Source organism: Paramisgurnus dabryanus, chromosome 1 (assembly GCF_030506205.2).
Source record: "Paramisgurnus dabryanus chromosome 1, PD_genome_1.1, whole genome shotgun sequence".
In the NCBI taxonomy this organism is placed as follows: Eukaryota; Metazoa; Chordata; class Actinopteri; order Cypriniformes; family Cobitidae; genus Paramisgurnus; species Paramisgurnus dabryanus.
The window spans coordinates 47,369,602-47,396,218 of NC_133337.1; the positions used below are offsets into that span (position 1 = coordinate 47,369,602).

The window sequence follows — 26,617 nt, forward strand, 5'->3', positions numbered from 1 at the left end:
ATTACTAACAATATCTATAATGTTTTCAACTACTTGTAAATTATGAGAAAATTGCTGCCTTAAACAGTGACACGGGGCAGTGCAGTCACCTGTAAATGACGTTAATATCTACATTACCCTTTGTTACCGCCTTTACTGACGTAAAAACCACATGACAACAGTGTCGTGGACAAATGCGTAAGTAATAGCGTCTGTCGGGCCACTCGCTTTTTTATGGTAAATTTGTTCATCTGAACACTTAATTTTGTGCTGTGTTAACAAACCATCATATTGGACTAATACTGTAACATCGACTAACAATTGCGTTTTGAACATTACATGAAACCTTACAGAATGAAAAAAACGATGTCATCAAACACAACATTTATAAAACTAGATTACTTTACCTTATGTGTAACATGATTTCTCGTTCCGGTCTGATTGATGGCCATCAGCATTTGAGTTAAAGACAACAAATCCCATCAGTCCACGCTGCTTCAGAGCATCATTAATCTACGTCATTGTTATTGATTTGATCTGGCGCCCTCTAGCGCAAGGATTATACAAATTGCATCTTTAAGCCTTAAAGTTTTGCATAATTAAGGGCGTGGCCACTTGAGTGATGGATGAACTGCCACTGCTGTCACTAGAGTCGTGCTAGGTGGGCGTGGTTTCAGTAACCAGCCATCCAGCTTCACCCACGTCTCGCCTCTTTACCCATTTTCTGTTATCCACGAATGATGTGCGGTGACGCGAGGCCAAGATGGCAACAGCAGGCCCCGCCTACTTTAAGCTTCAAAAAAGTTCTGTTCACAAGCCTGCAGGTGACATCACGGACACTAAGTCCATATTTTTTTACAGTCTATGGTTTAAACGGAGGGGAAACGTATCGATCTCTCTGATGAACCAACACGGAAATGACTTAAAGGGGACAGAGAATGAAAAACCATTTTTACCTTGTCTTTGTTGAATAATGGTAGTCTACCCGCATTCACGAACATACAAAAAGTGCTAAACATGCTAAACATCTCAGTCTCATAGAAATTCCTCTTTTAGAAATGTCAGCCAGAAAACGTCCCAATCTGAAAAACTGATGCTTATGACATCACAGGCATCTAACTGCCCCTCTACTTTAAAATAATTGGCTACATTTTTTGAGTGGCAGCAAAGTCAGCCAATCAGTAATGAGATTGCAAGTTAAGCCAGTAGGGGGAGCCAAATAGGTGCAAAACCACTTGTTTAAAATCCCCCACCCTAATAGAGCTATCTGAGAGAGGTTTTTAGGAAGCTTCCAAAGCATTACAGACCCAAACAAATAAAGTTTTGTCTACATTTCACATCACAGAACAAGGATAAATACTCGTTCAATCATTCTATGTCACCTTTAAACTGCAATTCATTGACTGGCCACTAGAGGCTGGCTTCAAAACAGAGTCAATTCCAATAGAAATTCCAATTTTACAGCAGAAAATAATGTTTACAGGTTGGTAAAAAAAAGTGTTATTAAGTGTTATTAAAAAGTGTTATTAAAGTGGTATTTTTACAGTCTTTGGTCATAACATTCTAACCCGCTTCGTTTCACACTGTACATTTGGCACTACAATTCGAGGTTCGGTACCCTTGCTTCGGATAAGGGTTTAAGGGTTAAACAACTCAATGTTTTTTAAGCATATGTTTTACTATCCAATGAAGTCCGAATGGATAAAAAGGCCCACCCTATTTTTCTTGTTATTCTGTTTTCCTCTACAGTACGTCACATATAAAATTATTTGTAAAATACTATTTCACGTCGACTTCAATGTTTATTGGTCATACCACATTAACGTTCAGTACTTGCTGCTGAGTAAAAGCAGCATAGACGCAATGGTGCATTGAGTTCCATCTTCCACTTCTTGCAGCTGGTGACCCCCTCCTAGCAGAAATGTTCAGTATTTGGACGTTCAGTATCATCATTGCACGTTTCTTACAAATGAAGAGCATCACTTTGATTAACGTCATTATCACTTCTATTAAATCGTGTCTTAAATCATTAACTTCAATGGCTCAGATGTCTGTCCCGGAGCTAACAAAGCACCAGTTAAGACATCTGGCAAATTCACTTCACATCAGATCCACTGTCACGTCTGCGAGACATCAGAGTGGCTTTTTCAGCCTCTCTCGTCATGACGACCGACCCCCCCATCATTCTTCCCGACTCCGTTCAGCACATTCCGGGCATAAGTGGGCAGGAGGGAGACGAGGTGGAATGACAAGTTTGATCGTTCAGAAAGAGGCGTTCGGCCTCTAACTAGCATATTTTCCTGTGGAGACACAAAATTGCCTCAATGACAGATACATACATTCATTCAAATGAAGAAACACCCCGAGGACATAAAAACCTCTCTCGCTAATGCACACGTACACACATACACACTGCAACTCACTGCAGGGGCCTGCCGAATAATTTCATGGTGCCAGCGGAGACAGATTCCTCTGAAATATGACCAAAGGCATTTCCAAACGGCATGACACACACTCCCTCCTTCAGCTGTTTTGAGGGCTGAAAAGGGCACATGATGAAGAGGACGATCTTGAGGCAGACATCAGCAAAAAAAAAAAAACAACGGACGCTGGAGGCACGGTTCCGCACGTAGCCTACTACAGTAAACCCAAGCTGAGTTGGACTTTCAGGAAAATAACCCACGCCTGCATTTTAGTCCCAGTTAATAGCTCGATGGGCAAAGATATTCTGAGCTTTGTGGCAAAGTTTCCTCCTGTTTAACTTTGAACTCAGCCGAGCATACTTTGCAGAAATCAAGCAGTGGCCAGGACTGCTGAAGTATTTTGGCCTGTGTAAACAAGTTTAGAGAGAAAAGAGGATATTATTGCCTAAGAGGAAAACTTCCATTAATATCTAATAGATGTTCGGCTTCCTTTGGAACTTCCCAATAAAAGGTCTGGCTACAATAGGCTTTAAAATCAGCTAATCAGCTACTGAATATGAAATTAGGCCTGCCAACCATTTGGGATTTCAAGCTGGAACAGTTGCTTTCACAAGAGAAATACCGTAGAGTACCACGCCCAAATATTTACAGTATATATATATATATATATATATATATATATATATATATATATGTGTGTGTATGTGTACAATATGTGTGTGTGTGTGTGTGGGGGGGGGTGATTTAAAGCCCTTAAAGCCATTTTTTTGCACATATAACATTAAGGTCTGAACTTACTATAACCATTATTTTTAGAGGATTTAAACAATATTTCCTATAGAATTATTTAAATTTTTAGATTATCATTATCAAAAATGATCATTACCGCAACATGATATTACATTAAATATATGCATTTACAAACTCATGTTTCGGTAATGAGACCAAAAAGTTGTATAGATATTATGACAACCAAAATTGTAACTTTTATCTGGAGAGAAAAAATAAGAACTGCTTACCTGGTAGCCATCTTGAGTGTCACAGTCAATTATGTCCCTTCCAACAATTTTTTTTAAAATGTTAGTTCCTTGAGGGCTTAAACAATGATTGAAAATTGTTGCGGAGGATGAGAAAATTGGTCTTGGACACATTTATATTTCTTATAATTGTCTCTACATTTACCAATGATCACCAAATACCACATGTGTCTTTACTGTAAATGTTTATAGTATAACATGCACTGAAGCTTTTTATTTTTTAGATTTTTTAATTATAAATATTTTCATGTCAAAGAACCCAAATCCAGTCATGGACACGTTGCGGTAATGAAAATGTTCCTCTTAAATGTGGAAAAAACAACAAAATGGGTTTGTATAATGTCATTTGAAATCATGCGCGATATTTGTAACTATATGCTTTGCATAATTTTTTTTAAAATCAAATTAGTGTTTTATTACACCTCATAAGTCTAATTTCGCGAGAATCACCCACACACAGACATCACTGCTACTTTATGTTACTCCCAAGCACTAACACACTGCTATGAATGCCTTGCCACACAATGCAGTTGCAATGTGACGCATGCAATGTGTATGCCATCACAATAATTCTCAGGGGTTTAAGGCATTGCCTTCATCTTACCTCAAATCACAGCCTTTTCGAATAGGAAAATTGATCACACAGAGATCGTTTCTGTGCACAGTACCAACAAATAGCGGAGCTTTCAGTGAAACCAGATGCTTTTTCTTTAATGCTATTTTTTTCGGCTACAGTCTATGAATATCAGTGACTTTCACTGCCATGTGTTGCACTAAAAATGCAGAGCTGCTATTTAGAGTCGTGCATCTCACATTCTTCAAGAAAGAAAAGGGCTGCTTACTCTCAGGTTATACAAACAGCATTGCAGCCTCATTCTTACAGATACACATAGCACATTGAGCGGCACATATCCAATTCAGACAGATACCTTAGTTAAAGGTATTGTATAATGTAAGACTGTATTTACCTAGACATAGATGAATAATAAGAGTTCTGTACATGGTAATGACACATCGTGAGCCTCAAACATGATTGTTTCCTTCTCCTTATTTAAACCTCATGCGTGCAAAAGACCGCTGGAAAACAGGCCAATCTCAATGTTACAGTTGAGATGTCCCAACATTAAATATCACATTAAATACAATGTTGTTACAATGCTAAAAACAAAGTTGTGACTGCTAAGTTAGCGCTTTATGCTATGCTATATGCTAACTTTTGAGCTGAAGTTCTACTATTGACGTTACAGTTACATTCTGCAGGTCCATACTGAAAAAAAACATTCTCAAACATTTTATTAACAATCTCTGAATAATTGATTGTTCCTCAATGTATCTTTTTCTAATACAGGTTCACATATAAGGTCTGTTTACACTCACGCAGAGCTACTGAAATGCGCTGCTTTGTGAAACAGCCAATCAGAGCAGAGCTTAACATTATTATTCATGAGCCTTTTAAATAAGGTAATAATAGACCATTTCATTCTGGGGGAAAATCCTAGGGTTGTAGATGGACATATAAAACCATTTTTTGATCATATTTGCACTTAATAAAGCCACATATACCTTCAATGTAGATTTGGTTCAACTTTTTCTCTCTTTGTCCCTCTCTCTCTCTCTCTATCAAACACACCTGTTTTTCTTTTGCAAGGTTTATGCATTAGTTCCATTGCTTAGCAGAAAAAGCAAATGTCAGCATATACAGATCACACCCATGTTTTTCAACATTTGTCTTGAATTAATCATAGCAATAACAGCAAACGCATTGACAGGTAACCGTTTTCATATTATATGCAACAACTTAATTGATCCATGGCACAAAAACTCATACTTAACATTCAATAGCTCTTGAAAGTCACATTAACATTAGTGCTGAAAAAGCAAATCAACACAAATAAAATAATAAAGGTTCTAACGTGATCACACGTTAGTCATATGGAGAATGAGTGGGTCAGTTTCAGTTTAAAGACGAAATGCAATAAATGTTGTTGACCTAATTTTTGTCTACATATTGATGCACTGAATCATTTTGACTTTTAATTTAAATATTCAAATTACATATTTGGTTTCAGAACGGAACACCAAGTCATTAAAACATTCACATAAAGGTTAAACCGAGTTTGCATTCTGTCAAGATCTTTATGGAGGACCACAAGAGTCATGCAAAATGTAATAAAGAACTTCAATATTTAATAACTACATGGACAATAAAAATAGCAATTAATAGATTTGTTTAAAAATTCATTAATTAATCTATAAATAAATAGACAAAGTTATAAAAAAATCATTATGTAAGATTTAAATAACGTAGAAATGAAATATTAATCCATTAATAAATAGTTCAAATTAATATAACAATTTATAAAAACAACATAAAATACTCAATAAGTTCATCATTTTAAATTGCATTTATAAATTCTTAATTAAATAATGGAATTTCAAAATGTATTTCAAAAAGCGATTTAAAAAGAGAAATAAATAACTGGATTTATAAATTGAATTACAAATACAGGTTTAAATTAGGCATTTAAAAGGGCATTTCCGTTTAACTTTTCTGTTTTCATTTTCCCAATGATTCTCCTTATTCTTTTCGCTATTGGATTTGCTTTTCGTTTTAGCCTCTCTATTTAGCTTTTCCGTGACTCTTTGGGTCCTTGCAAATGGTCAAATGAGAAATGCAAATTAGCTATGGCCAGGAGGATGTAACAAGCTCGCTGATTGGCTCTGATTGTACGTCATGCGCAGATTTATAGATCTCAGATGAGGACCCAAAGAGTAACGGAAAAGCTAAATAGAGAGGCTAAAACGAAAAGCAAATCCAATAGCGAAAAGAATAAGGAGAACCAACGGGGAAATGAAAACAGAAAAGTTAAACGGAAATGCCCTTTTAAATGCCTAATTTAAACCTGTATTTGTAATTCAATTTATAAATCCAGTTATTTATTTCTCTTTTTAAATTGCTTTTTGAAATACAATTTGAAATTCCATTATTTAATTAAGAATTTATAAATGCAATTTAAAATGATGAACTTATTGAGTATTTTATGTTGTTTTTATAAATTGTTATATTAATTTGAATTATTTATTAATGGATTTATATTTCATTTCTATGTTATTTTTATAATCTCATTTTTTATTGCCTAATAAAATGTCACATTATGATTTTTTTTGTAACTTTGTCTATTTATTTATAGATTAATTAATGAATTTTTAAACAAATCTATTAATTGCTATTTTTATTGTCCAGGTAGTTATTAAAAATTGAAGTTCTTTATTACATTTTGCATGACTCTTGTGGTCCTCCATACTGTGTGTAGAAAATGTAAAGAAACATCCATAGTTTAATGTTCAATTTTAATTGTCCTTATATGAATGAAAGGCATTCACAAAATGCAATTTTCAGAATTTAGTTAATGCAAGTTCATATAACCAACAAGCTATCGGCATCGGCAGATATCAGCAATATTGGTATCGATGATTTTTGTTTTAAATCGGTGCATCTCTAGTTTTAACTGATTGTTGGTACAGATGTGGACAGTACTTAAGTATTTTAGTCACATTTTCCACACATCTGTACTGTATCAGAGTGTTTTTTTTTTTTGGGAAAACGATTTCTTCACTACATTCTTAAGCAGGGGTGCCCAAACATTTTACTAAGAGCCAAAAATCAAACCTGGGCCGAAAGTAAATATTGCTGTGTTATATTAAATATAAAGTTGCCCTGATTCTCTTAATTTATAATTTTCTACTATTTAAAACTATAAATAAGCTAAATTTCTCTGTTAATGCATAACTAATGCAGTTTATTTTCAAAGGTTACTGTTGTAAAAAAAAAGAAATCATTTTGCCAATCATTTTTAAATTTTCTTTTGTTTGTGTGCCACTGCCTCGACCCCTCCATTATTAGCCTATAGTACCCAAGTTCGTTGAGTTTCATAATGTATGCTTTACACCTTCAAGTATGCATGCACATAAAAAAATTATTCACTTTAATTCCTTACATTTAATTTCAATTTACATTTTTGTAATGTACAAATAAAGCAAAAAAATGTTACATTTAAGAAAATATTTAATTAGAAATATAAACATCTGTGTTAGTGACATTTATCCTTTATCCTTATCTCACATGGCATGACAGGCCAAATAAAAGGTAATTGCGGGCCAACTTTGGGCCTAGTTTGGGCATCTCTCTAAAGCATAGAATCATACGGTTTATTCCTTTATATTGCATATTAGAATTTATTTGAAGGGGCCATGGCATGAAAATCATCAATTAAACTTTTTTCATGTTTAAGTGCTATGATGGGTCCCTAGTGCTTCAATCAACCTAGAAAATCTAAAAAAGATCAACCCAGTAACTTAGTTTTGGTAAACCATTCTCTACAAGCACATGAAAAAATAGGTTTTTGAAATTTGGCTCCCCTTGTGATGTCATAAGGAGCTCTTATTATAATAATACCACCCCTTAATCCAACCACAGCACTGCCATTTAGTGCAGATAAAAATTTGCATTTTAAAGGACACACCCAAAATGGCACATTTTTGCACACACCTACAAAGTGCAATTTTAACATGCTATAATAAATTATTTATATGGTATTTTGAGCTAAAACTTCACATATGTGCTCTGGGACACTAAAGATTTATTTGACATCTTAAAAAAAGTCTTGGGCCATGGCCCCTTTAATACCCAATTAAATGAAAATTGTATGCTTTCGTACTTTTACTCAAGAAAGTGTAGATGTTTAATGTACTTAAATATTAAATGTAAAAACAAAAACTTTGTATATGAAGTGTAGTGGAGTAAAAAGTATGATATTATTTAAGAATGTATGTTTAAAAACCTGTTAAAAATAAACGTTTTCTAGGTTTATTTAACCAAACGGCTGGGTTTGTCACTTTTTGACCCACTGCTGGTTTAAAAAAAAAAACTCAAGTGCCATCGTTTACTTTGAGGTAAGAAAACAAGTGTTACCTTTTAAGTGTTGCTATGTTTGCAACGATCACTTTAAAAATTGACATAAAGAACCCGAGGTTAAAATCACTTGCATTCAGCCACACCAGTGAAATCCATGACGTGTTAAAACATGCACGCTTGAAACCATTTATCCATTTTTAAAATTAGCATTTATTTTCAACAAGTTTTTTTCTCCAAATTACAAGTCTTTTTCATTTCACAAAATATTTACAACAGAAAACTTCCCTCCATCATCCCTAGTTTTTAGTTAGTTTCATGTTCATTGGTCAACATTTCCTTTACTTAAGTTGTTCTTAAAAAAGAAACAAAACAAAAATCTCATTCCCTGTTTTAAAAGTCTTTTTATAACTGCTAGCAGTTTTATTATTTCTCTACGAGTGCATATAAACTTTTCCACATGCACCCAGCAACAAACAGGAAGTCGAAGGCTCCGGAAATGCTATGAAACACAAGGAAGAACAATTACAGCATTGACAGTAAATGCAGAGGAATCAAGTGCACTGTGACCCCCTGAATACAGGCCATTTTGTCTGTGACTGACGTGTTAGCGCTGAAGCCACCGTCAGATATAATGAGAGACCGTGGCTAAACGAAAGAATGTGAAACCAATACATCCTGTGTGTTTAACATACAGGATGTAAAGGGGAGCATTTCTGTGGCTTTGAAGGGCGTGAGAGACAGACAGCGCCGTCTGGATGAGGACCGGACTGAACGCTGTGGGTAGGGACACGCTCTCGAACCAGTTACTTTGGAAGCCCATGGAGGGACAACGAATCGATGTGAAGGAAGAAGAGCAAAATGAACAACACTGTGCTGTTTGTTTCCTCACGTGCACATTAAAAACGTCCCAAAGCGCCCGTTCGAATCCGAGTTAACGTGCTTGTGCTATTTGTGATGAATAAAGTGACCACAGACTCCAATTTAAGCGAAAGCTAAAAAAATGGAAGGCTGGGAAAACCATACAAAGTTCCTGCACATGCTGCATATGGGAATTTCGACAAATAACAACCATATGAAGATAATAAAACGTTGTGGGTTACAATTCTCTCAATAGTAAATCGGCTAAATTGACAATTGAAGTTTCATTAGGTGTTCGCTAAATCATTTTACAGCTGAGTCAAACGTATTTGCAAAAATTTGGATTTTCCCAAGAAAGTGCAACGTTACAGATGACAGCATCCTCCTGCAGAAAAATGTGTGTTCCTAAAAGAGCAACTCGTGTTCATTGTACGTAATCACACCATTAGTGCCTAAATAATGTGCAAAGCTATGCTTGACTTTGTGATATTATCTTTCCTTTCAGACTTCAGCAGTTTTTTCTAAATGATTGAGAAGTTTGAAAAATGCCCCACATGCACCGCTAAGACATTTCTCAGCGCCCGTATGGTGACTGGCAGCAGTCACTGCAGCAGGGGTTAACTGGTGACGTAATGCTTGGTGGAAGACTGGCCGTACAGGCTGTAGAAGTCAGTGTGCCTGTGCGACTGCGAGGCGTCGATCCAATCGCGCATGGAAAGGCTCTGGAGAGGCTGCGACATGGCCGGTGCGGAGGGCAGAGGGCCGTGCGAGTACTCCTGCGAGCTCACCGGCCAAGGGAAGGAACTGGATCGAGGATAGGGCGGATGTCCGCGATGGTTGGACACGGAAGGCACCCCTGAGCAGTAACAGTTATCGACCGTGCACATCAGGATCTTCCGCGCCCCGTACTGGGGCAGCTGGGAGGCGCTGCTGTTCGGATAATGGGAGTGAGGAAAAACCGAGGTGGAATGCGCTAGGGGGGGTTGAGAGCCAGAGGCCGAGCTGCTGGTTCCTACGTGTTGTGTGGAGCTGCACGGCCCGAGAGCTTGCTGGGAGGACTGGCCCTCGCCTGGGGCGGAGCCCTGAGTGAGATTCAGGCACGGTTGCTTAGCGGCAGCAGAGCCTGAAGAAGAGGAAGAATCCATGAAGCTGGCGCCCGCTCGGCTGCTCCCGCTGCCTTCAGGGAATGCCACGGAATGCCGGCGCTTCTCGCATAGGTATGCCGGAATACTCTGGAAAAAGTTTGCTGGAGCACTGAATGGAGCTAAAAATGAAAAAAAAATGCAGCAGTTAGATGCAACATCACTAGATTTCATTTGAATATATAATTTTTTAGAAATACCTTCCAGCATTTTGCAGAGGTTTTTCTCTCTTTTCGAGATTTCGGACAGAAAAAGCTTGGAGTTGAGGCTGCCCACTTTGTATGGGGACGTGCCACTGACACACGACTGAGACCTATAACCACAATAATATAAATCACAAAAATGATGATGATGATGATGAATAAAGTTTTGCTTTAAAAGTGCACTGCTGACTCACCTGTCCATTAGTATTTTCACAGACTTTGTGTTCTAAAAGTACAAAACACAAGCATATATTAGTGTTACATGTGTATATACACATTTCAGTGGCGGCCGGTGACTTCTTTTTCGAGGGCGCTCGATGCGAAGTTCGTCACAATATGTATGTAGCCCGTCATGTGTGTGGTTCCTTTTTTCAAAATATGTGTTCTCTGCTTTTAAAGATCCTGTGTGCATCACGTGTCTTGTCAAAATAAGAGCCTGCTGCAGACGCCTCTAAAGGGTTTATGATAAAAGAGACGTTCGCGTTTGCCAGATACTCGCATAATCTCATGCGTAATCAAAGTTTACTGGTAAGGGTTAGTGTGCCTTGCGTGTGTTTTGTGAGCGTGAGCGTATTTTTAATCATAAATGGTTGTGACGCGTGTGCCGCAGGCACTTATTTTGACAAAACACGTGATGCACACAGGATCTTTTGACACTTACTTTGAATTAGCGCCCCTCAGATGAGCAGTCACGAGCCGCCAAAGGTACATTTATGCATTTGGCAGACACTTTTATCCAAAGCAACACACAGTGCATAACAAGGTATACTGTTATCAGTATGCGGGTTCGGACTCATGACCTTTTGTGCTTCTACCACTGAGCTATACAGTAACATTATACATCATATATTAGTGTAGCTTTCTAAAAAAAATTACTTGACTGAAGTCTGGATCACTTTGCAGCATGTTATGGGCCAAGAACCACCCACTTAAACAGGAAGAGACTGTCTAACCGACATGTAAAGCAACCAACCACAGTTTGTTTTGTTTTTACATGCTTTTACATACTTGTTTTGGTAGTGTCTGAAATAGTTAAAAAAGAAAAAACTCAATAATGGCACAAAATGAACACTAAAACCACTTAAACATTAGCAGTAATGTTTGTTGACTTTGGGATCACTATTACTTTACTTTTAAAAAGTATTATTATTATTATTTCACAAATGCAGATTATTTTAAATTTTAATGAGGAATTAGTGTTTATAATAATGTACAGTCAGTTTAAAGGGACACTTTTTTTTGAAAATATGCTCATTTTCCAGCTCCCCTAAAGTTAAACATTTGATTTTTACAGTTTTGGAATTCATTCAGCTGATCTCCGGGTCTGGCGCTACCACTTTTAGCATAGCTTAGCACAATCCATTGAATCTGATTAGACCATTAGCATCGCGCTAATAAATAACCAAAGATTTTTTTTATATTTTTCCTATTTAAAACTTGACTATTCTGTAGTTGCAATTTTCTAGGCAGATATGGCTAGGAACTACACTCTTATTCTGGCGTAATAATCAAGGACTTTGTTGCGGTAACATGGCTGCAGCAGGCGCAATGATATTTCGCAGAGCCTTAGAGGCTGTTTACACTTTGCATTAACATGCGTTTTCGCCGATCGGGTCACAAGTGGACGACGTTAATGCCAGGTGTAAACAGTGTTCAAAACGTTTTGAACGCGTCCACTTTCGACCACTTTCAACCACATTCAGAGGTAGTCGAAACCACTTTCGATCGGATCGCTTTGGAGTTGCAGAACGCAATGTGGTTGAATGGGTTCGAACAGCCACACGCGACCGCCTTCTCTCCGCCCATTTATCTAATCTGAGGTATTAAACACAAATTTTATGTCTTTTTTTACTTCTGGCGTGAACACACGATGAACAGCCCTATTTTTAGCCTTTCTTTGATAAATCTAAAGCGTCTGATCTCCGTAGTTTCGTTTTGAAAGCGTGAAAGTTCCGCGATCCTATTTCATCAATTGCGCTGAAAATTCATAGAAAGCTCTTACATACACACGTACAAAACACTGTGCAGCATGTTTACTTGCTAAACAAGCAGTGGACTCCGACATAATATTAGTTTGCGTCCATATAAACTCATAATTACTCCCGCTCGCGTTTGAATGACAGCAGAGAGACTCGCCCACCGTCTCACGGACCGTCCCCTCACAGTATTCCAGACAGAAGCGGTCGAAAGTGGACAAAAGAGACAGATTTAAATACCAGGTGTAAACATAATGTGTCTCTCTCGTCCACTTGTGATCCGATCGATGAAAACACATCTTAATACCAAGTGTAAACAGCCCCTTAAATATTCCCCTGCTAAGTAACATAGGGGACTATTTTTGGGCAGTGCGTAATATCACCACGCCTGCTGCAGCCATGTTACCGCAACAGAGTGTAGTTCCTAGCCATATCTGCCTAGAAAATTGCAACTTTTAATTTTCCGTTGGTCTTAGGACACGATGTAACTACAAAAGAGTCAAGTTTTAAATAGGAAAAAAAAAATCTATGGTTATTTATTAGCGCGATGTATTAGCCATATCTGCCAAAAAAATAATCGCAACTTTACATTTTCTATCGCTCTTAGTACACGATGTAACTACAGAAGAGTCAAGTTTTAAATAGGAATAATATTGAAACGCTTTGGTTATTATTTAGCGTGATGCTAATGGTCTAATCAAATTTAATGGATTATGCTAAGCTATGCTAAGTAGTAGCGCCAGACTCGTAGATCACCTAAATTGATTCCAAAATGGCATATTTTTTAAAAAGTGGAGTTTCCTTTTAAATATCACACTTCAATATGATATATGTGCATATCAAGTATTGGGAAGAAACATGCCACTGTTTCATCCAACTATTTATACCGTCTCCAAGAATTCAGATCAAAATGAAAATGGGACTGATTCTACATACAATAAACAATAAATCAGAAAAATACACTTCCTATTTCCTGGATTCCATAGAGGTGAACTGTGCATCTAGCACATGAAATATGGATGCCTACTCTACATGGGGCCAAAAATAATCATTTCTTGCATCTTACACTTTTATTGCCGGTTATAAATCTGTGTTCAACCATAACAGCCTGGCAAAAGAAAACTTTTTATCATCCATGTCATGACACAGGACAAAGACACCTTAAAACACTGCTAAATGCCACCATTTATAACAAACGCAGTGACAACGGCAATAAAAATCGGGTCACCTTCATAAAACCGATGTCCTCCGCCTTATCGAAAACCATCTGGATGGAGCCGAGCAGTTTCTTGGCCTCTTGCTGTTTCTGGTGAAGCTGGAGGACCTGTGTTGAGTTCTCCTGGCAGAACTTGGAATGAGCTTTATCCAGAACCTCCAGGGTCTTCCCCAGATCTTCCTCCAAAAGCTGCTGCATTTTCTGATACTGCAGCTGTACCTCCTCCTTTAGATGCTGCACTTTGTCCTGAGGATCAACGGATCAGCCACGGGTTGGCACAAAACCATTCATTATTATGCAGGTCTTATAACACCTTAGCAATGGGGGTTACACAATGCATCTAATTCTGTGCGGCTCATTAGGAAAGGCCACTGTGTGCAAACTGGATTTTTTGTAGCTTGAAACCGCAGGAGAACGCTGCACACTATGTGCTAATGCCATCATTAATCATAGCAATGGGAGGAGCGGCCTGAATGAAAAAGCTAAGTGTTTACATTGAAAGCGTGCAGTTGTTCTGCTAATAGTAATGCAGTTTAGCTTGACAACGTATGAGAAAATCACTTACTTCCATAAGGCATTTGTCAGATTCTAGTTTGTAGAGTTGCTCCTCGATGTCCTGGACCCGGTCCTCAATCCGATCCTGCTGTTTAATCAGCATTTGCTGAGAAATAAAAAGATATGTTTAAATTAATAATGGGCTTTATATTCTAAGACCTGACTGACTATCATTACCATATCTGTGAAATTCAGTAAAAATTCTTAAACACATTTTTTAATTAGAAGCATATAAGTTTGATTTCAATAATTTATTTCACATTGATGTTTGACATGACACATTGATGTTAGACATACAGACAGTATGTTCTTTATGTCATGTAGGGTAATTTTACGTAGAAAACAATAAATCACAAAAAAATGAAATTAGCTTGGTTTTTATAGACCATACGGGGATTGTCATTTACATGCACGAATAAAACATAATAAACAACAAAGTTTACTTTAATATATTCTTACTCAAACATTGTTGAGTGCTGATGCAAAAAAAAAATTACATTTATGCATTTGGCAGCTGCTTTTATCCTAAGTGACTTACAGTGCATTCAAGCTATACATTAGCCTGTGTGTTCCTTGGGAATAAAACCTGCATGCTTTAAGCTGCTAATGCAATGCTCAAACAATTGAGCTACAAGTACATTATGTATCATTACTAGGGATGCACCGTTAGGATTTTTTTGGGCCGATACCGATACCGATTTAAACAGACAACTTCTGGCCGATACCGATATTAAACACTTGTATACTATACAGTTGGTCTATTAGCTAGTTTATTTCTGCATCAAATTATTTTTACCTGAACATGGATTGGATCTAATTAACATTCAACTGACCAACATAATAAGAGAGGCACAAATTAAGCTAAAACAAATATAATAAGACAACATGACAATCTTCAAAGGTGGTTTTTGCTATTCAGCATTTATTTTATTAACGACATTAACTTATTTTTTACATATAATGGATTTCTTTATGCAGTTAATTAATAAACAATCGCTATCGGCCTTTCTCGTGCTATTGCGGATATGCCGATGGTTTCAAATTCATCAAAAATCGGCCGATAAATATCGGCGGCCGATACATCGGTGCATCACTAATCATTTCATTGTTAAATTAGCTTTGAGTTGATTATTTGAAATGGACATTTATGGGCAATACAATCTTTGCTAGTAGCCTACTCGCTAACATGTTCGTGAGTTAGGGTGGCCATTCGTGCCAGTTCCGCCAGACACGTCCCGAACATGTTTTTGGGTTCGTTCTCCGGAAGTTGCGTTGCTCGACCGCATTCATCATCGAGGTTCTCACGTTTCAGTTAAAATACATTAGAAAATTAAGATTTATTTCTTTTAAGATATACAATCATTGTAGTTTCATTCTTTCCTTGAAATGTAACGGTTGGTTTTCTGAAATTAAACCCGAAATATTAAACTTTGATGACGTATGCGGTCGACCAACGCGCCTTCCGGAGAACGAACTCGAAAACATGCTCGGGACGTGTCCGGTTGAACTGGCACGAATGGCCACCCTATCGTGAGTCAAAGGAACAGCCAGATGTGACAACAATGTGACAACAAAACAGGTCATAAGAGTACATTTTTGGAAATTGATATACATAATTTATATGTCTGTTAGCATTGCATTGTGCGCGAAACCTACAAACATGGTAAGGAGCGTCACATTTCTGATGTCAGAGGTATTCAGACCAATCACAATTTACAGATTAGCTGGCCAATCAGGGACATCTGGAGCTACAAAAATGTATGGTATGTGGTAGGGCTGCACGATTTGGGTAATTTTTCCCATTTCGGTTATTCATGCTAATATTGCGATGTGCGATTGCGATTATAATAAATGGTATCATGAGTCAACTTGATGGGTTTTAAGGAAAATCCACACACAGTTTAGTGATAATGCTAAAATGTGTATTTTTAAAACTAGAAATGTTTTCGTATTGCCACGTGATGTAGCAACTGCTCAGTGTCAGTAATCCTAAATCCAAAATACTGCCATACAACAGACGTAGAGTTTTTTTTTAGCTACCAGATCACTGTCAACCTCCTCTGCATCCATCTTCGCTCTGGTATTTCCGCGCTGCGCACACACAAGTGACGACGCACACCACACAGGTGCATGTCACACATGCACTACCTTTTTTGTTCGTTTTTCTTTCTTTTTTTAAACAGCAAGGAAAATCATCAAACTGTTATCAGAAAGTTTGTGTTAACAAGTCCACACATGGATTTATTTAATATAATTGCAACATTTTGCTGTCATATAATTGCACAGGCTGACATTGCGATTGCGATGCGATTAATTGTGCAGCACTAGTATGTGGAAAAGAATGTGTTTTTGAACCATAAACCATGCAAACACATTGTATTATACCAAATACACAAAATAACAATAACACGTGCTCTTTAACTTCATTCCAGCATCTATGGCTATATTTATAGCTAGGGGTTGGTGATTAACCGGTAGGTACGATAAACCGGTAGAGATTTTGGAATATATCGTCTCTATCGAGGTTATTGCTCTACCATTAAGCTCGCAAAATTGTTTGCCGCTGTATTGGACTTATTACACATGCATTAAAATTCCCACCCTTGCAAGTATCCTTATAAACACAACCTTTTAGGTCTTAAAGTGTACCTATTTCATTGCTAAAAAACAAGGTTATTTTGTGTATTTGGTATAATACAACTTGTTTGCTTGGTTTATGGTTAAAAAAAACATTATTTCCACATACTGTACATTTTTGTAGTTCCAGATTTCCCTCTTGTCCTAAAACGCACAGATTTGGTACAAAACTCATCGAAAAGCGCTGTGTCCCTGATTGGCCAGCTAATCTGTACGTTGTGATTTCCCTGAATACCTCTGACGTCAACTGGAATTTCCGAAAATGTGACGCTCCATACCATGTTTGAAAGATTCACTCACAATACAATGCTAACTTACAGGCTGTGAGTCCGAAGCGGGAGGAATTATGATAATGTCGGCCATTACTACTTCACCAATCTCAGGAAGTAAACTGTTGCCTACAATCCATGTTTGTTGTAGTCCAAGAAAAGAGATTTACGTTGGAGACGATAACTCACGTCATCGTTTACATTGGGGTTTGTACCTTTTGCATATCTTTAACATATACTTATACACACCAAAGGAAAGGTGCCCTTTAAGAGAAAATAAACAGCTAGAAAAAACGCATGTTATATTGGATCCGGCCTTTGGTCTTTAAGGGGAAGTGACCTTATTTTGCACCTGATGTTAATCAACAAATTTATATATTTATACCATGGGGCTGTTGAATGCTTTATTCTGATTGGCTGAGAAATGTTCCGTGGGTGTATTTATATAATTAATTTATAATCCTTATTTCATCATTGCCTATTTATCTTTAGTTAGCTGCAGTTTGTTTTTGTCTTCTGTTTTATGCTTGTATAAGTTTTAGTGAGAATTATGAAAATTATGGCATTAAAGGAATATTCACATTTTCTTAAAAGAAAAATCCAGATAATTTACTCACCACCATGTCATTCAAAATGTTGATGTCTTTCTTGGTTCAGTCGAGAAGAAATTATGGTTTTTGAGGAAAACATTGCAGGATTTTTCTCATTTTAATGGACTTTAATAGACACCAAAAATTAACACTTAACTCAACACGTAACAGTTTATTTTGACGGAGTTTCAAAGGACTCTAAACGATCCCAAACAAGGCATAAGGGTCTTATCTAGCAAAACGATTGTCATTTTTGACAATAAAAATAACAAATATACACTTTTAAAGCACAACTTCTCGTCTAGGTCCGGTCCTGCGTGACCTAACGTAAATGCGTAGTGACGTAGGGAGGTCACGTGTTACATATACACATTTGCGGACCATTGTAAACAATAAACTGACACAAAGACATTAATTAGTATCAGTTGACATACAACAACGTAGGAACGGTCCTCTTTCAACACACTTGTAAACACTGGGGCGGAGTTTCACGTTCGTCCTCTGTGACCTTTTGACGTCATGACGTATTGCGTCGGGTCACGCTGACGCATCACGACCGGATCTGGACGAGAAGTTGTGGTTTAAAAGTGTATATTTGTTATTTTTATTGTCAAAAATGACAATGGTTTTGCTAGATAAGACCCTTTTGCCTCGTTTGGGATCGTTTAGAGTCCTTTGAAACTCAGTTGAAAAAAACGGTTACGTGTTGATTTAAGTGTTAATTGTTGGTGTCTATTAAAGTCCATTAAAATGAGAAAAATCCTGCAATGTTTTCCTCAAAAAACGTTTCTCGACTGAACAAAGAAAGACATCAACATTTTGGATGACATGGTGGTGAGTAAATTATCTGGATTTTTCTTTTAAGAAAATTGAATATTCCTTTAAAGATTTTAATAACAAAACCTTATTAAAAGAAAACACTACCGTGATACATATCGTAATCATGATATAAAATTAATCCTTAAAACTATACACACAATGGGGGAAGGCCAATTTGGTATCTCCAATTCACCTAACCTGCATGTTTTTGGATTGTAAGAAAAAACTGGAGAACCTGGATTAAACCTGCACTGACACAGGGAGAACATGCAAACTGTCCACAGAAAGACCACCTGACCTAGATGAGGCTCAAACCAGGGACCTTCTTGCTGCGAGGCAACAGTGCTACCCACTGATCCACCGTACCTGCAACATTCACGATGTTGCTTTATGTTATTCCATCACCAAAAGCATTGTGAATGCTTTATGTCACCCAGCCCAAAGCTCACATATAGACAAAGGTGGGTGGAATGCAAGCTATGTACGAATTATTCATCAAGAGAGTCTGGTTTCTTGTCTAACAATACTAATGCTGGGAGACAGAAATTAGTCATCAGAATTTAAATTCACTCAAAAAGTAAAAAAGCTAGGTTGTTTCAACCCATGGTTTGGTCTAGTTTAATTAAAACCAGCGGATAGATGGATTTATTCATATTTTACCTAACCGTGGGAACCATTGAAACAATCCAGCATTTTTAGGTTAAAGGTTCTTTTATACTAAAATATCATTCATAACAGTTTTATAAAAAAATTAAAATATAATGAGAAGACTTTTGTCACATAAAAGTCTCCTCTGTTGTGATGTCACAAAAGTAACTTTCTGCTCCTTTCAATGAACACAATTGTCAAAGCCCCCACATTGAGTGATTGCTGGCTGAGGAGGAATTTCAATTATTTTCCCTTCATATTCAACGGTGAACAAAAGAAAAACACAATAAACAGACAACTCGCGACGCCTGACAGAAGTTCAGTGGTACCTTAGGAACAAACCAAATTAGCTTTAATTAAACAAACACCTCATGCAAGAGGCAGCCACAAGAGAGGGTGGGGGTGCTGTCATGGCAACAAAGCTCTTTTTTCATATCTGTATATTCAGAGGGGAATATGGGAGAGGAAAAAGGAGAAGGACAGCAAACGAGAACGCTCTTTCTCACAGCCTTTCACCATTTTGTCTTTGTCTGCGACCGAGGCAGAGACAAATCGAGTTGACCCTGCGTGTGTGTATTTTGGAGCGGAGCTCTGTAATGAATGCAGGCTAGCTCATAGATAACTGCTTCCTGTTCAGAGGACAAACCTCTGCCGCACCAAACAGCTCGAAAGCTTACCGAGGTTGTGCTGCCAACGCTGACCGAGGGCATGTCTAATTCAGTAGCCTGACGTCAAATTTTAATAACCTCGCTTGCAGAAAAACCCTCAGTAGAAGCAAATAAATCCATGATATACATCTAAAGGAGTGTAATACAGATTCATCTCGAATACAAAGTGCACAAATAAAACAAACAAAAAGGATCAATGTTTTTAGAACGCAGGACAAACAGAAGCCCAGGAAAGGATGCGCTGTAGACGAATGATCTTCAATCACCCGTCTGACAGACGCTTATAACAGCTGACTGTACTCTCGGAGCCAAATGAACTACATCAATCACTGCCGATGATACGCGCAGCTGAACCTTTTCCTTTCAACAGATTTTGCTTGCCAAACGGATGACAAATAGCACCCACGATCGCAAGGTACCCTGCGAACAAACTTTTTAGCTGTATTACGTAGCGAATTACGTCTCTCCTTGTGAATCTTCCCTATGCATCAACTGATTTCCTTGGATCGTATTTGGTAGTAAATTAAGTCTTTAACTGAGTGGTTGCATTAACCTTTTTATGTTAGCGAAAATGGTAGGGATGCACCGATAGGATTTTTTGGGCCGATACCGATTTAAACAGACAACTTCTGGCCGATACCGATATTAAACACTGGTATACAATACTATACAGTTGGTCTATCAGCTAGTTTATTTCTGCATCAAATTTTTTTTACTGAACATGGATTTGATCTAATTAACATTCAACTGACCAACATAATAAGAGAGGCACAAATTAAGCTATAACAAATATCAAAAGACAGCATGACAACCTTCAAAGGAGGTTTTTGCTATTCAGCATTTATTTTATTAACAACATTAACTCATTTTTTACATATAATGGGTTTCTTTATGCAGTAAATTAATAAACAATCGGTATCTGCCTTTCTCGTGCTATTGCCGATGGTTTCAAATTCATCAAAAAAATAAATATCGGCGGCCGATACATCGGTGCATCACTAGAAAATGGCACGGATTTACAGCACAATGCATGATAGATCTCCAGCCTTCACGTTATTTAAAGGTGATGTGTGTAAATTTTTGTGAGACGGGGAGATTGCGAATTGCAATCAACCCCTTAAATTTTAAAACGCATACGGGTGATTCTCGCGAAATTAGACTTATTAGGTCTCATGAAACATTTTGATAAAAAAGTAAATGCAAAGTAAGAGTATCAAAATAAGAAGCATACAGTTACAAAGATCTTCTCATGTACTATTTTGCACATGATTTTAAATGACTTCATACAAACCAATTTTGGTTTTTTTCCACATTTAAGAGGAAAATTTTCATTACCGCAACGTGATCATGACTGGATTTGGGTTCTTTGACATGGAAATATTTATAATTATAAAATCTAAAAATAAAAAGCTTTAGTGCATGTTATACTATAAACATTTACAGTAAAGAAACATGTGGTATTTGGTGATCATTGGTAAATGTAGAGCCAATAATAAGGAATATAAATGTGTCCAAGAAAAAAATTCTCATCCTCCGCAACAATTTTCAATCATTGTTTAAGCCCTCGATGAACAAACATTTAAACAAAATGTATTGGAAGGGACATAATTGACTCAAGATGGCTACCAAGTAAGCAGTTCTCATTTTTTCTTGCCAGATAAAAGTTGAAATTTGGTTTGTAATAGTACCTAGACAACTTCTTAGTTCTCATTACCGAAACAGGAGTTTGTAAATGCATATATTTAATGTAATATCATGTTGCGGTAATGATAATTTTTGATAATGATAATCTTAAAAAATTTAAATAATTCTATCGGAAATATTTTTTAAAATAATGGTTATAGTAAGTTCCGACCTTAATCTTATATGTGCAAAATAAAATTGGCTTCAAGAGCTTTTTAAAAAAAATCTGAGGCTGGACACCTTCTAAGTCTGGATTTCGTGAGAATCACCCATACGGTAGCGCCACCACAGGACAAACATGTCGTCAGCTAAGACAACGTAGGGACAAAACATGCTCTGTACAACAGTTTATAAATTTAGGGCTACTGTAGAATCATGGCGGCGACTTCCATGTAAGGGGACCCAAAGTCACGATTATAAAAATACCCGTGTCTGTGTGGACTAGGCCTAAGGTAATAAAAACAATACAGTTTATTTTGTAAGGTCTTTATACACCACTGATAATATAGTTATGTATATTATATTGCATTTCTTTCAAGCGATCCTTCTATAAGTTACACAATGCACCTTTAAAGCCACACGGAGCTGTGCACACGTGTCGTATAAAACTGCACCTGCTGGTTGCATAAAACACGGTAAGTCATTCCTACAAACCAGAAATCGAATGCCATGCAACACACCAGTTTGTAAAAACAGGTCTGAAAATCATCTACTCATCTACAGATTAAACTACTCTTACATCAACAATCAGGACCATAAGGAAGGTAAGGAAAACTGCACGGAGACAATGAACGTCTTTGAATCTCTACAATCTAAGGCCATGGCCTAATTGCAGTGACTGATGAGCTCGGGCTGCCGGCAGAGGCCTGGAAGGTGGAACCTAATACCTCATGGCAGCGGTGCTGGCTTGCCATCCAGTACGGACCTCTCTCAAGGGGGAATGGGGGTAGGGTGCTCAAAATCACTGTCATTTCAAACCAGCGTCTCTTGCGCCAAGGTCAGCGTGAATGAGAAAATAGCAACCTTGCCTTGAGCTACAGACCCAAACAGAGGCATTTCGCTTTGTGGCAGATGAAAATGTGTCAAATTTGATAACAGCAGGATTGATGCAGAGAAACATTAAAGTTTCATGTATATCACCTACTTGGAAGAAACCTATGAAATAAAAACAACGAGACCTACCAAACAGACATGGTTTTTGTTTCAAAAGCTTGGGATACAGCACAACAAGGCTAGTTGGCTGTTAATGGTCGGTTTCACAGAAACGGAGAGGACTGATGGTGTATGATTTTGTATAATCAACGAAAATGGAAATTATACAGCCAGCTCCGAATGAATCAAATCAGTGGCACACAAAAATGGCTTCAACCTTTAAAGAGTAACTAAACCCCTGGTCAGAGCCTGACTCCACCCACTGCAATATTTGAAAAATGCAAGAAAAGTGGGCAGATCCCAACGGAGATAGAGGGGACGAACTAAGCTCGTATAAGTGTGTGGTGAGATCGTAACAAGGGCGTGGTGAGCTTGAACCTGCTTACGTCACGAGTCATTTCTTGGACCCAACATCCAATAGGAAAATTCAACTGCAGTAGCCACCGTTCAACCTCAAGAGGGCAGCACTCAGACGTTTTTACACCATATATTGTAGTATTGAAACACTTTATATCCAAATGTCAAAAAACTTACTAAAATCAATGAACAGCACTAATAAAGCGTCATTCTTACAGATCATTAACTAAAAAAAGTTGGTTTGGGGTTTAGTTACTCTTTAATATAAACATAACACAACTGTAGAGGAAAAAACGTTAAAAAAGAAATTCTTGATATGCAGATATTTGCTAATAAAAAAGGTTTTCCTATAATATTGTAATACAGTATTTTGCTTGGTTTGGCCTTGCAATACTGTAAAAGTCTTTAAAAAAATTATTTTTACATTGCATTGTGCATTGTTGATATAGCAATAAGACAATTCAAGACATTTTGTTGCAGCGAGCCCAGGACCGTGCATAGGTTGTTACGGGTAAATTAAAACCGAATCTGGCTTTCTTTCTCATCTGTGCCACAGAAAATAAGACTCATCATTAAATTCTCCAGTCGCAGTCCTCCCCCTCCCCAAAATGCCATGCAAGGATGCACCTGTGCCGGGAAGATAAGCCCAGAGGAGAGCTTTGGTATTGTTTGCAGCTCTACCCAATTGTTTATCATTCAAATGAAAGATAAAAGGGGGAAGGGGCAGAATAGTTAGCTACTACATCGATAAAACTCACCATTCCCAAGAAAAAATAGAAAGAGTTTTTGTTAGAAAACAACTTACACAGTGGTTTAGCAAAATCATGAAAGAAAAACAGATATGTACCCAAGATTGGACATCTCCATGTGGCCACTTACCCTGATATCGTTTCGCCTGACTTCTATATCACACACGGCATGGCCGTGGTTGGTAGCACATCTGGAGAAGCAGCAGTATTGGCAGACAGCCACATGCTCGGTTTCACAATGATACAGTCTGTACTCATCATGCTGTGGACAGCTCCAGGCCCTGACGTCCTCAGCGTCCACCAGTAAGTGTCCGGCATTGGAAGAAGGCTGTTGGAGATGGGTCTGTACATGGGAATGGCAGCAAGGTGCGTTACACCTGAGGCAAACCTTCTGAGCTTGCAGCGGAGGACCACGGCGACACAGGATGCAGTGCAAGACCGCCGGTGTCTTCTCGATATTTAACGCATTGAACTTCTCCACAATGTTGGACAGTTTGTGGTTCTTCTCCAAACTGGGCTTTTGGCTGTAGGCATGGTTGCACTCCGGACAGCGTACCATTCCTGCATCTTTAGCCCAGGCCTCGTTTATACACACGCGACAGAAATTGTGTTTGCATGGGAGTTGAACCGGCTCAGAGAAGACATTCAAACAAATGGGGCATATTAGCTCTTCCTCGAGACAGTTTTTCCAATTCTCTGCCATCTTCGGCGCTTTGAAGTTCACAGCTCGGCTGAAACTTTAAAGTCAAACTGCATAAAAAGCCTCTTGGAGGCGTTCTGAGAATCCTAACTTTCTCAAGGCCTTTGTAGTCGAGACCTGTTTCCCTGTCAGTCACAGACACTGTGATAGGTGGAGTACCACACCGTAAAATATAGTTTCATACAGCACACGTTTGCTCAAGGCAGCAACATTACACCACCCACTTCTTCATTCGTTCATCTCAACTGTAGGCGTCCCGAGATTTTTGTATTATTGCCAAAGCAGTAAAGTGGACTTTTCTGTCCTGTGACTTTAAATGCCAACGCACTAGTTTATATTCCGCATGTGTAGCGATGATTCCTGCGCCCACTATTTATCTATGACGGCTATGAATAATCCAGTCAGCCTGACAGCTCTCGTTTGGTAGGTAAAACCACACTCACAGGCCTTTTTTCCGACAACAGCCTCAAGCAAAACATTGGCGAAAGCGCGTGAAAAGTAAATTGTTATTCAACGATGAAATTTTAGTTTCTTTTTATACGTACGACAAGGTTATACGCAGCGCAGCATCACAATGACATGGATTTTATTCCCAAAGAGGATTATAATCTTTCTGCCAGATCACAACACTGTTCATACGTGCATTAGAGTAAAATATTCATCTCTCGCATTCGCTTGGTTTGTATTTTAATTTCACAGAAAATGACAATTAATCGGTTTATCCCTACACATACGTGTAGACCACGGGAATACCACACTTCCCCCTCATTATAACAAAGGAACAGTGAGAAAACATACACTGGTATGTAACCAGTCCAAATCTAAAGAAAACTGGACTGCCAAGTGCATTCGCTTTGATCTCTTCAAAGCGCCCCGCAAAAGCCTTCACCCAATGTTACACCGAATGTTACTATTTCATTAAACGTATCCTTAAAGGGTACATTTAAAATCGTTCCCCTACTGCGCGACTCCAATCTCCACGTCCTTTAAGGGAAGAAAAGCCGAGAAAAAAATAAGTACTTAAAGGCAACCAGCTCTAATGGCATAATATTCCGATACACGTCCAAAAATATACGGGCAGCGCTTCATGTTTTAAAGGGAAACGAAGCCGTTGTCGCTGAATTGGTGTCTGTCATCTGCCATTTTGCGTTCCTCTTTAAAAATGCAAAAGAAAGCGTCTCTGTGTGGCCCCCATCGAGCCTTTAGTGCTTAAAAGAAATCAAAAGTGGATTATAGCCGTGCGTTTCTGCGCAGTTACTGACTCTTATCGCGGCCGATTCCTGAAAATGCGCGTCCATGTGTCGATCCTCAACACGGCCCGATCTCACCATGGTATTATTTATGGCTTTTCCCCTTCTTCTCTCTTTCAGGATTTGACGAGGGTTGGAATGCAGGCACAGAAATGAGAGTTTCAATACACACGGAGCTTCACAATCGCTCCTCCCCTCCCAATGACCGCTCCGCCAATCACGTGACTTGTCAAAGTGTTGACATGTAAGAGGGAGTGGCTTTGGGAAACAGGGCGGAGCATGGTTTAAAAGGGCACCAGCATCGGAGAATAATGTCAAATTCTCGGTTAATCTGTATGATGTGCGTTTTATAGTTTGCATAGTGTTTATAGTTCTTATTAATTTTTTTTATGTTTTTATTTATTTGACATTTTTTTACTATATAAATTAATTATAAATTTACAATTCTTATAATCTTTAATATTCTTTTATAGCCTATACTTTTTACATTCTTACATATTTTATAAACTTGTTTGTATTGTTTTGTATGTATATATTGATGTGTGTAAAATCCCTTTTTTTATGCTAAAAAGCAAATTTGAATGTTGAATCTTACTTTAGTGAGGACCCTGAAACACTATTATGGAGCCAAAAATTATCATAATATCTGATAGATATGACTAAAATAGGTGACCTAACAAAAAAGTTTCATGGTCATGGACGCAGCCTGCTTTTGGGTTTAGCCGATCAGAAATGCTTTCTGGCTGTCAATCATTTAGCATCTTAGGGCTATCTGACATTTGGATGCCTGA

The 26,617-nt window shown here is 37.9% G+C and overlaps 1 protein-coding gene across 1 annotated transcript; it reads right to left on the reverse strand.

Moving 5' to 3' along the window:
- Positions 1-8,540: 8,540 nt before the first annotated feature.
- On the reverse strand, positions 8,541-26,099 carry trim8b (tripartite motif containing 8b). The gene is made up of 6 exons (XM_065262947.2): positions 24,007-26,099; positions 14,315-14,410; positions 13,762-13,995; positions 10,752-10,783; positions 10,555-10,667; positions 8,541-10,476 (listed from the first exon to the last, which is right to left on the reverse strand). The coding sequence occupies exons 1-6, from the start codon at positions 24,577-24,579 to the stop codon at positions 9,830-9,832; spliced, it is 1,695 nt and encodes a 564-aa protein (XP_065119019.2). The 5' UTR covers positions 24,580-26,099; the 3' UTR covers positions 8,541-9,829.
- Between the last annotated feature and the right edge of the window lie 518 nt (positions 26,100-26,617).

Coding starts and splice junctions, on each gene's coding strand:
- trim8b (XM_065262947.2), bottom strand. CDS start 24,579: ATGGCAGAGAATTGGAAAAACTGTCTCGAGGAAGAGCTAATATGCCCC. Junction 14,411..24,006: donor TCAGGCGAAACGATATCAGG/GTAAGTGGCCAC, acceptor TTTATTTCTCAG/CAAATGCTGATTAAACAGCA. Junction 10,477..10,554: donor CCTCTGCAAAATGCTGGAAG/GTATTTCTAAAA, acceptor TTTCATTTTTAG/CTCCATTCAGTGCTCCAGCA.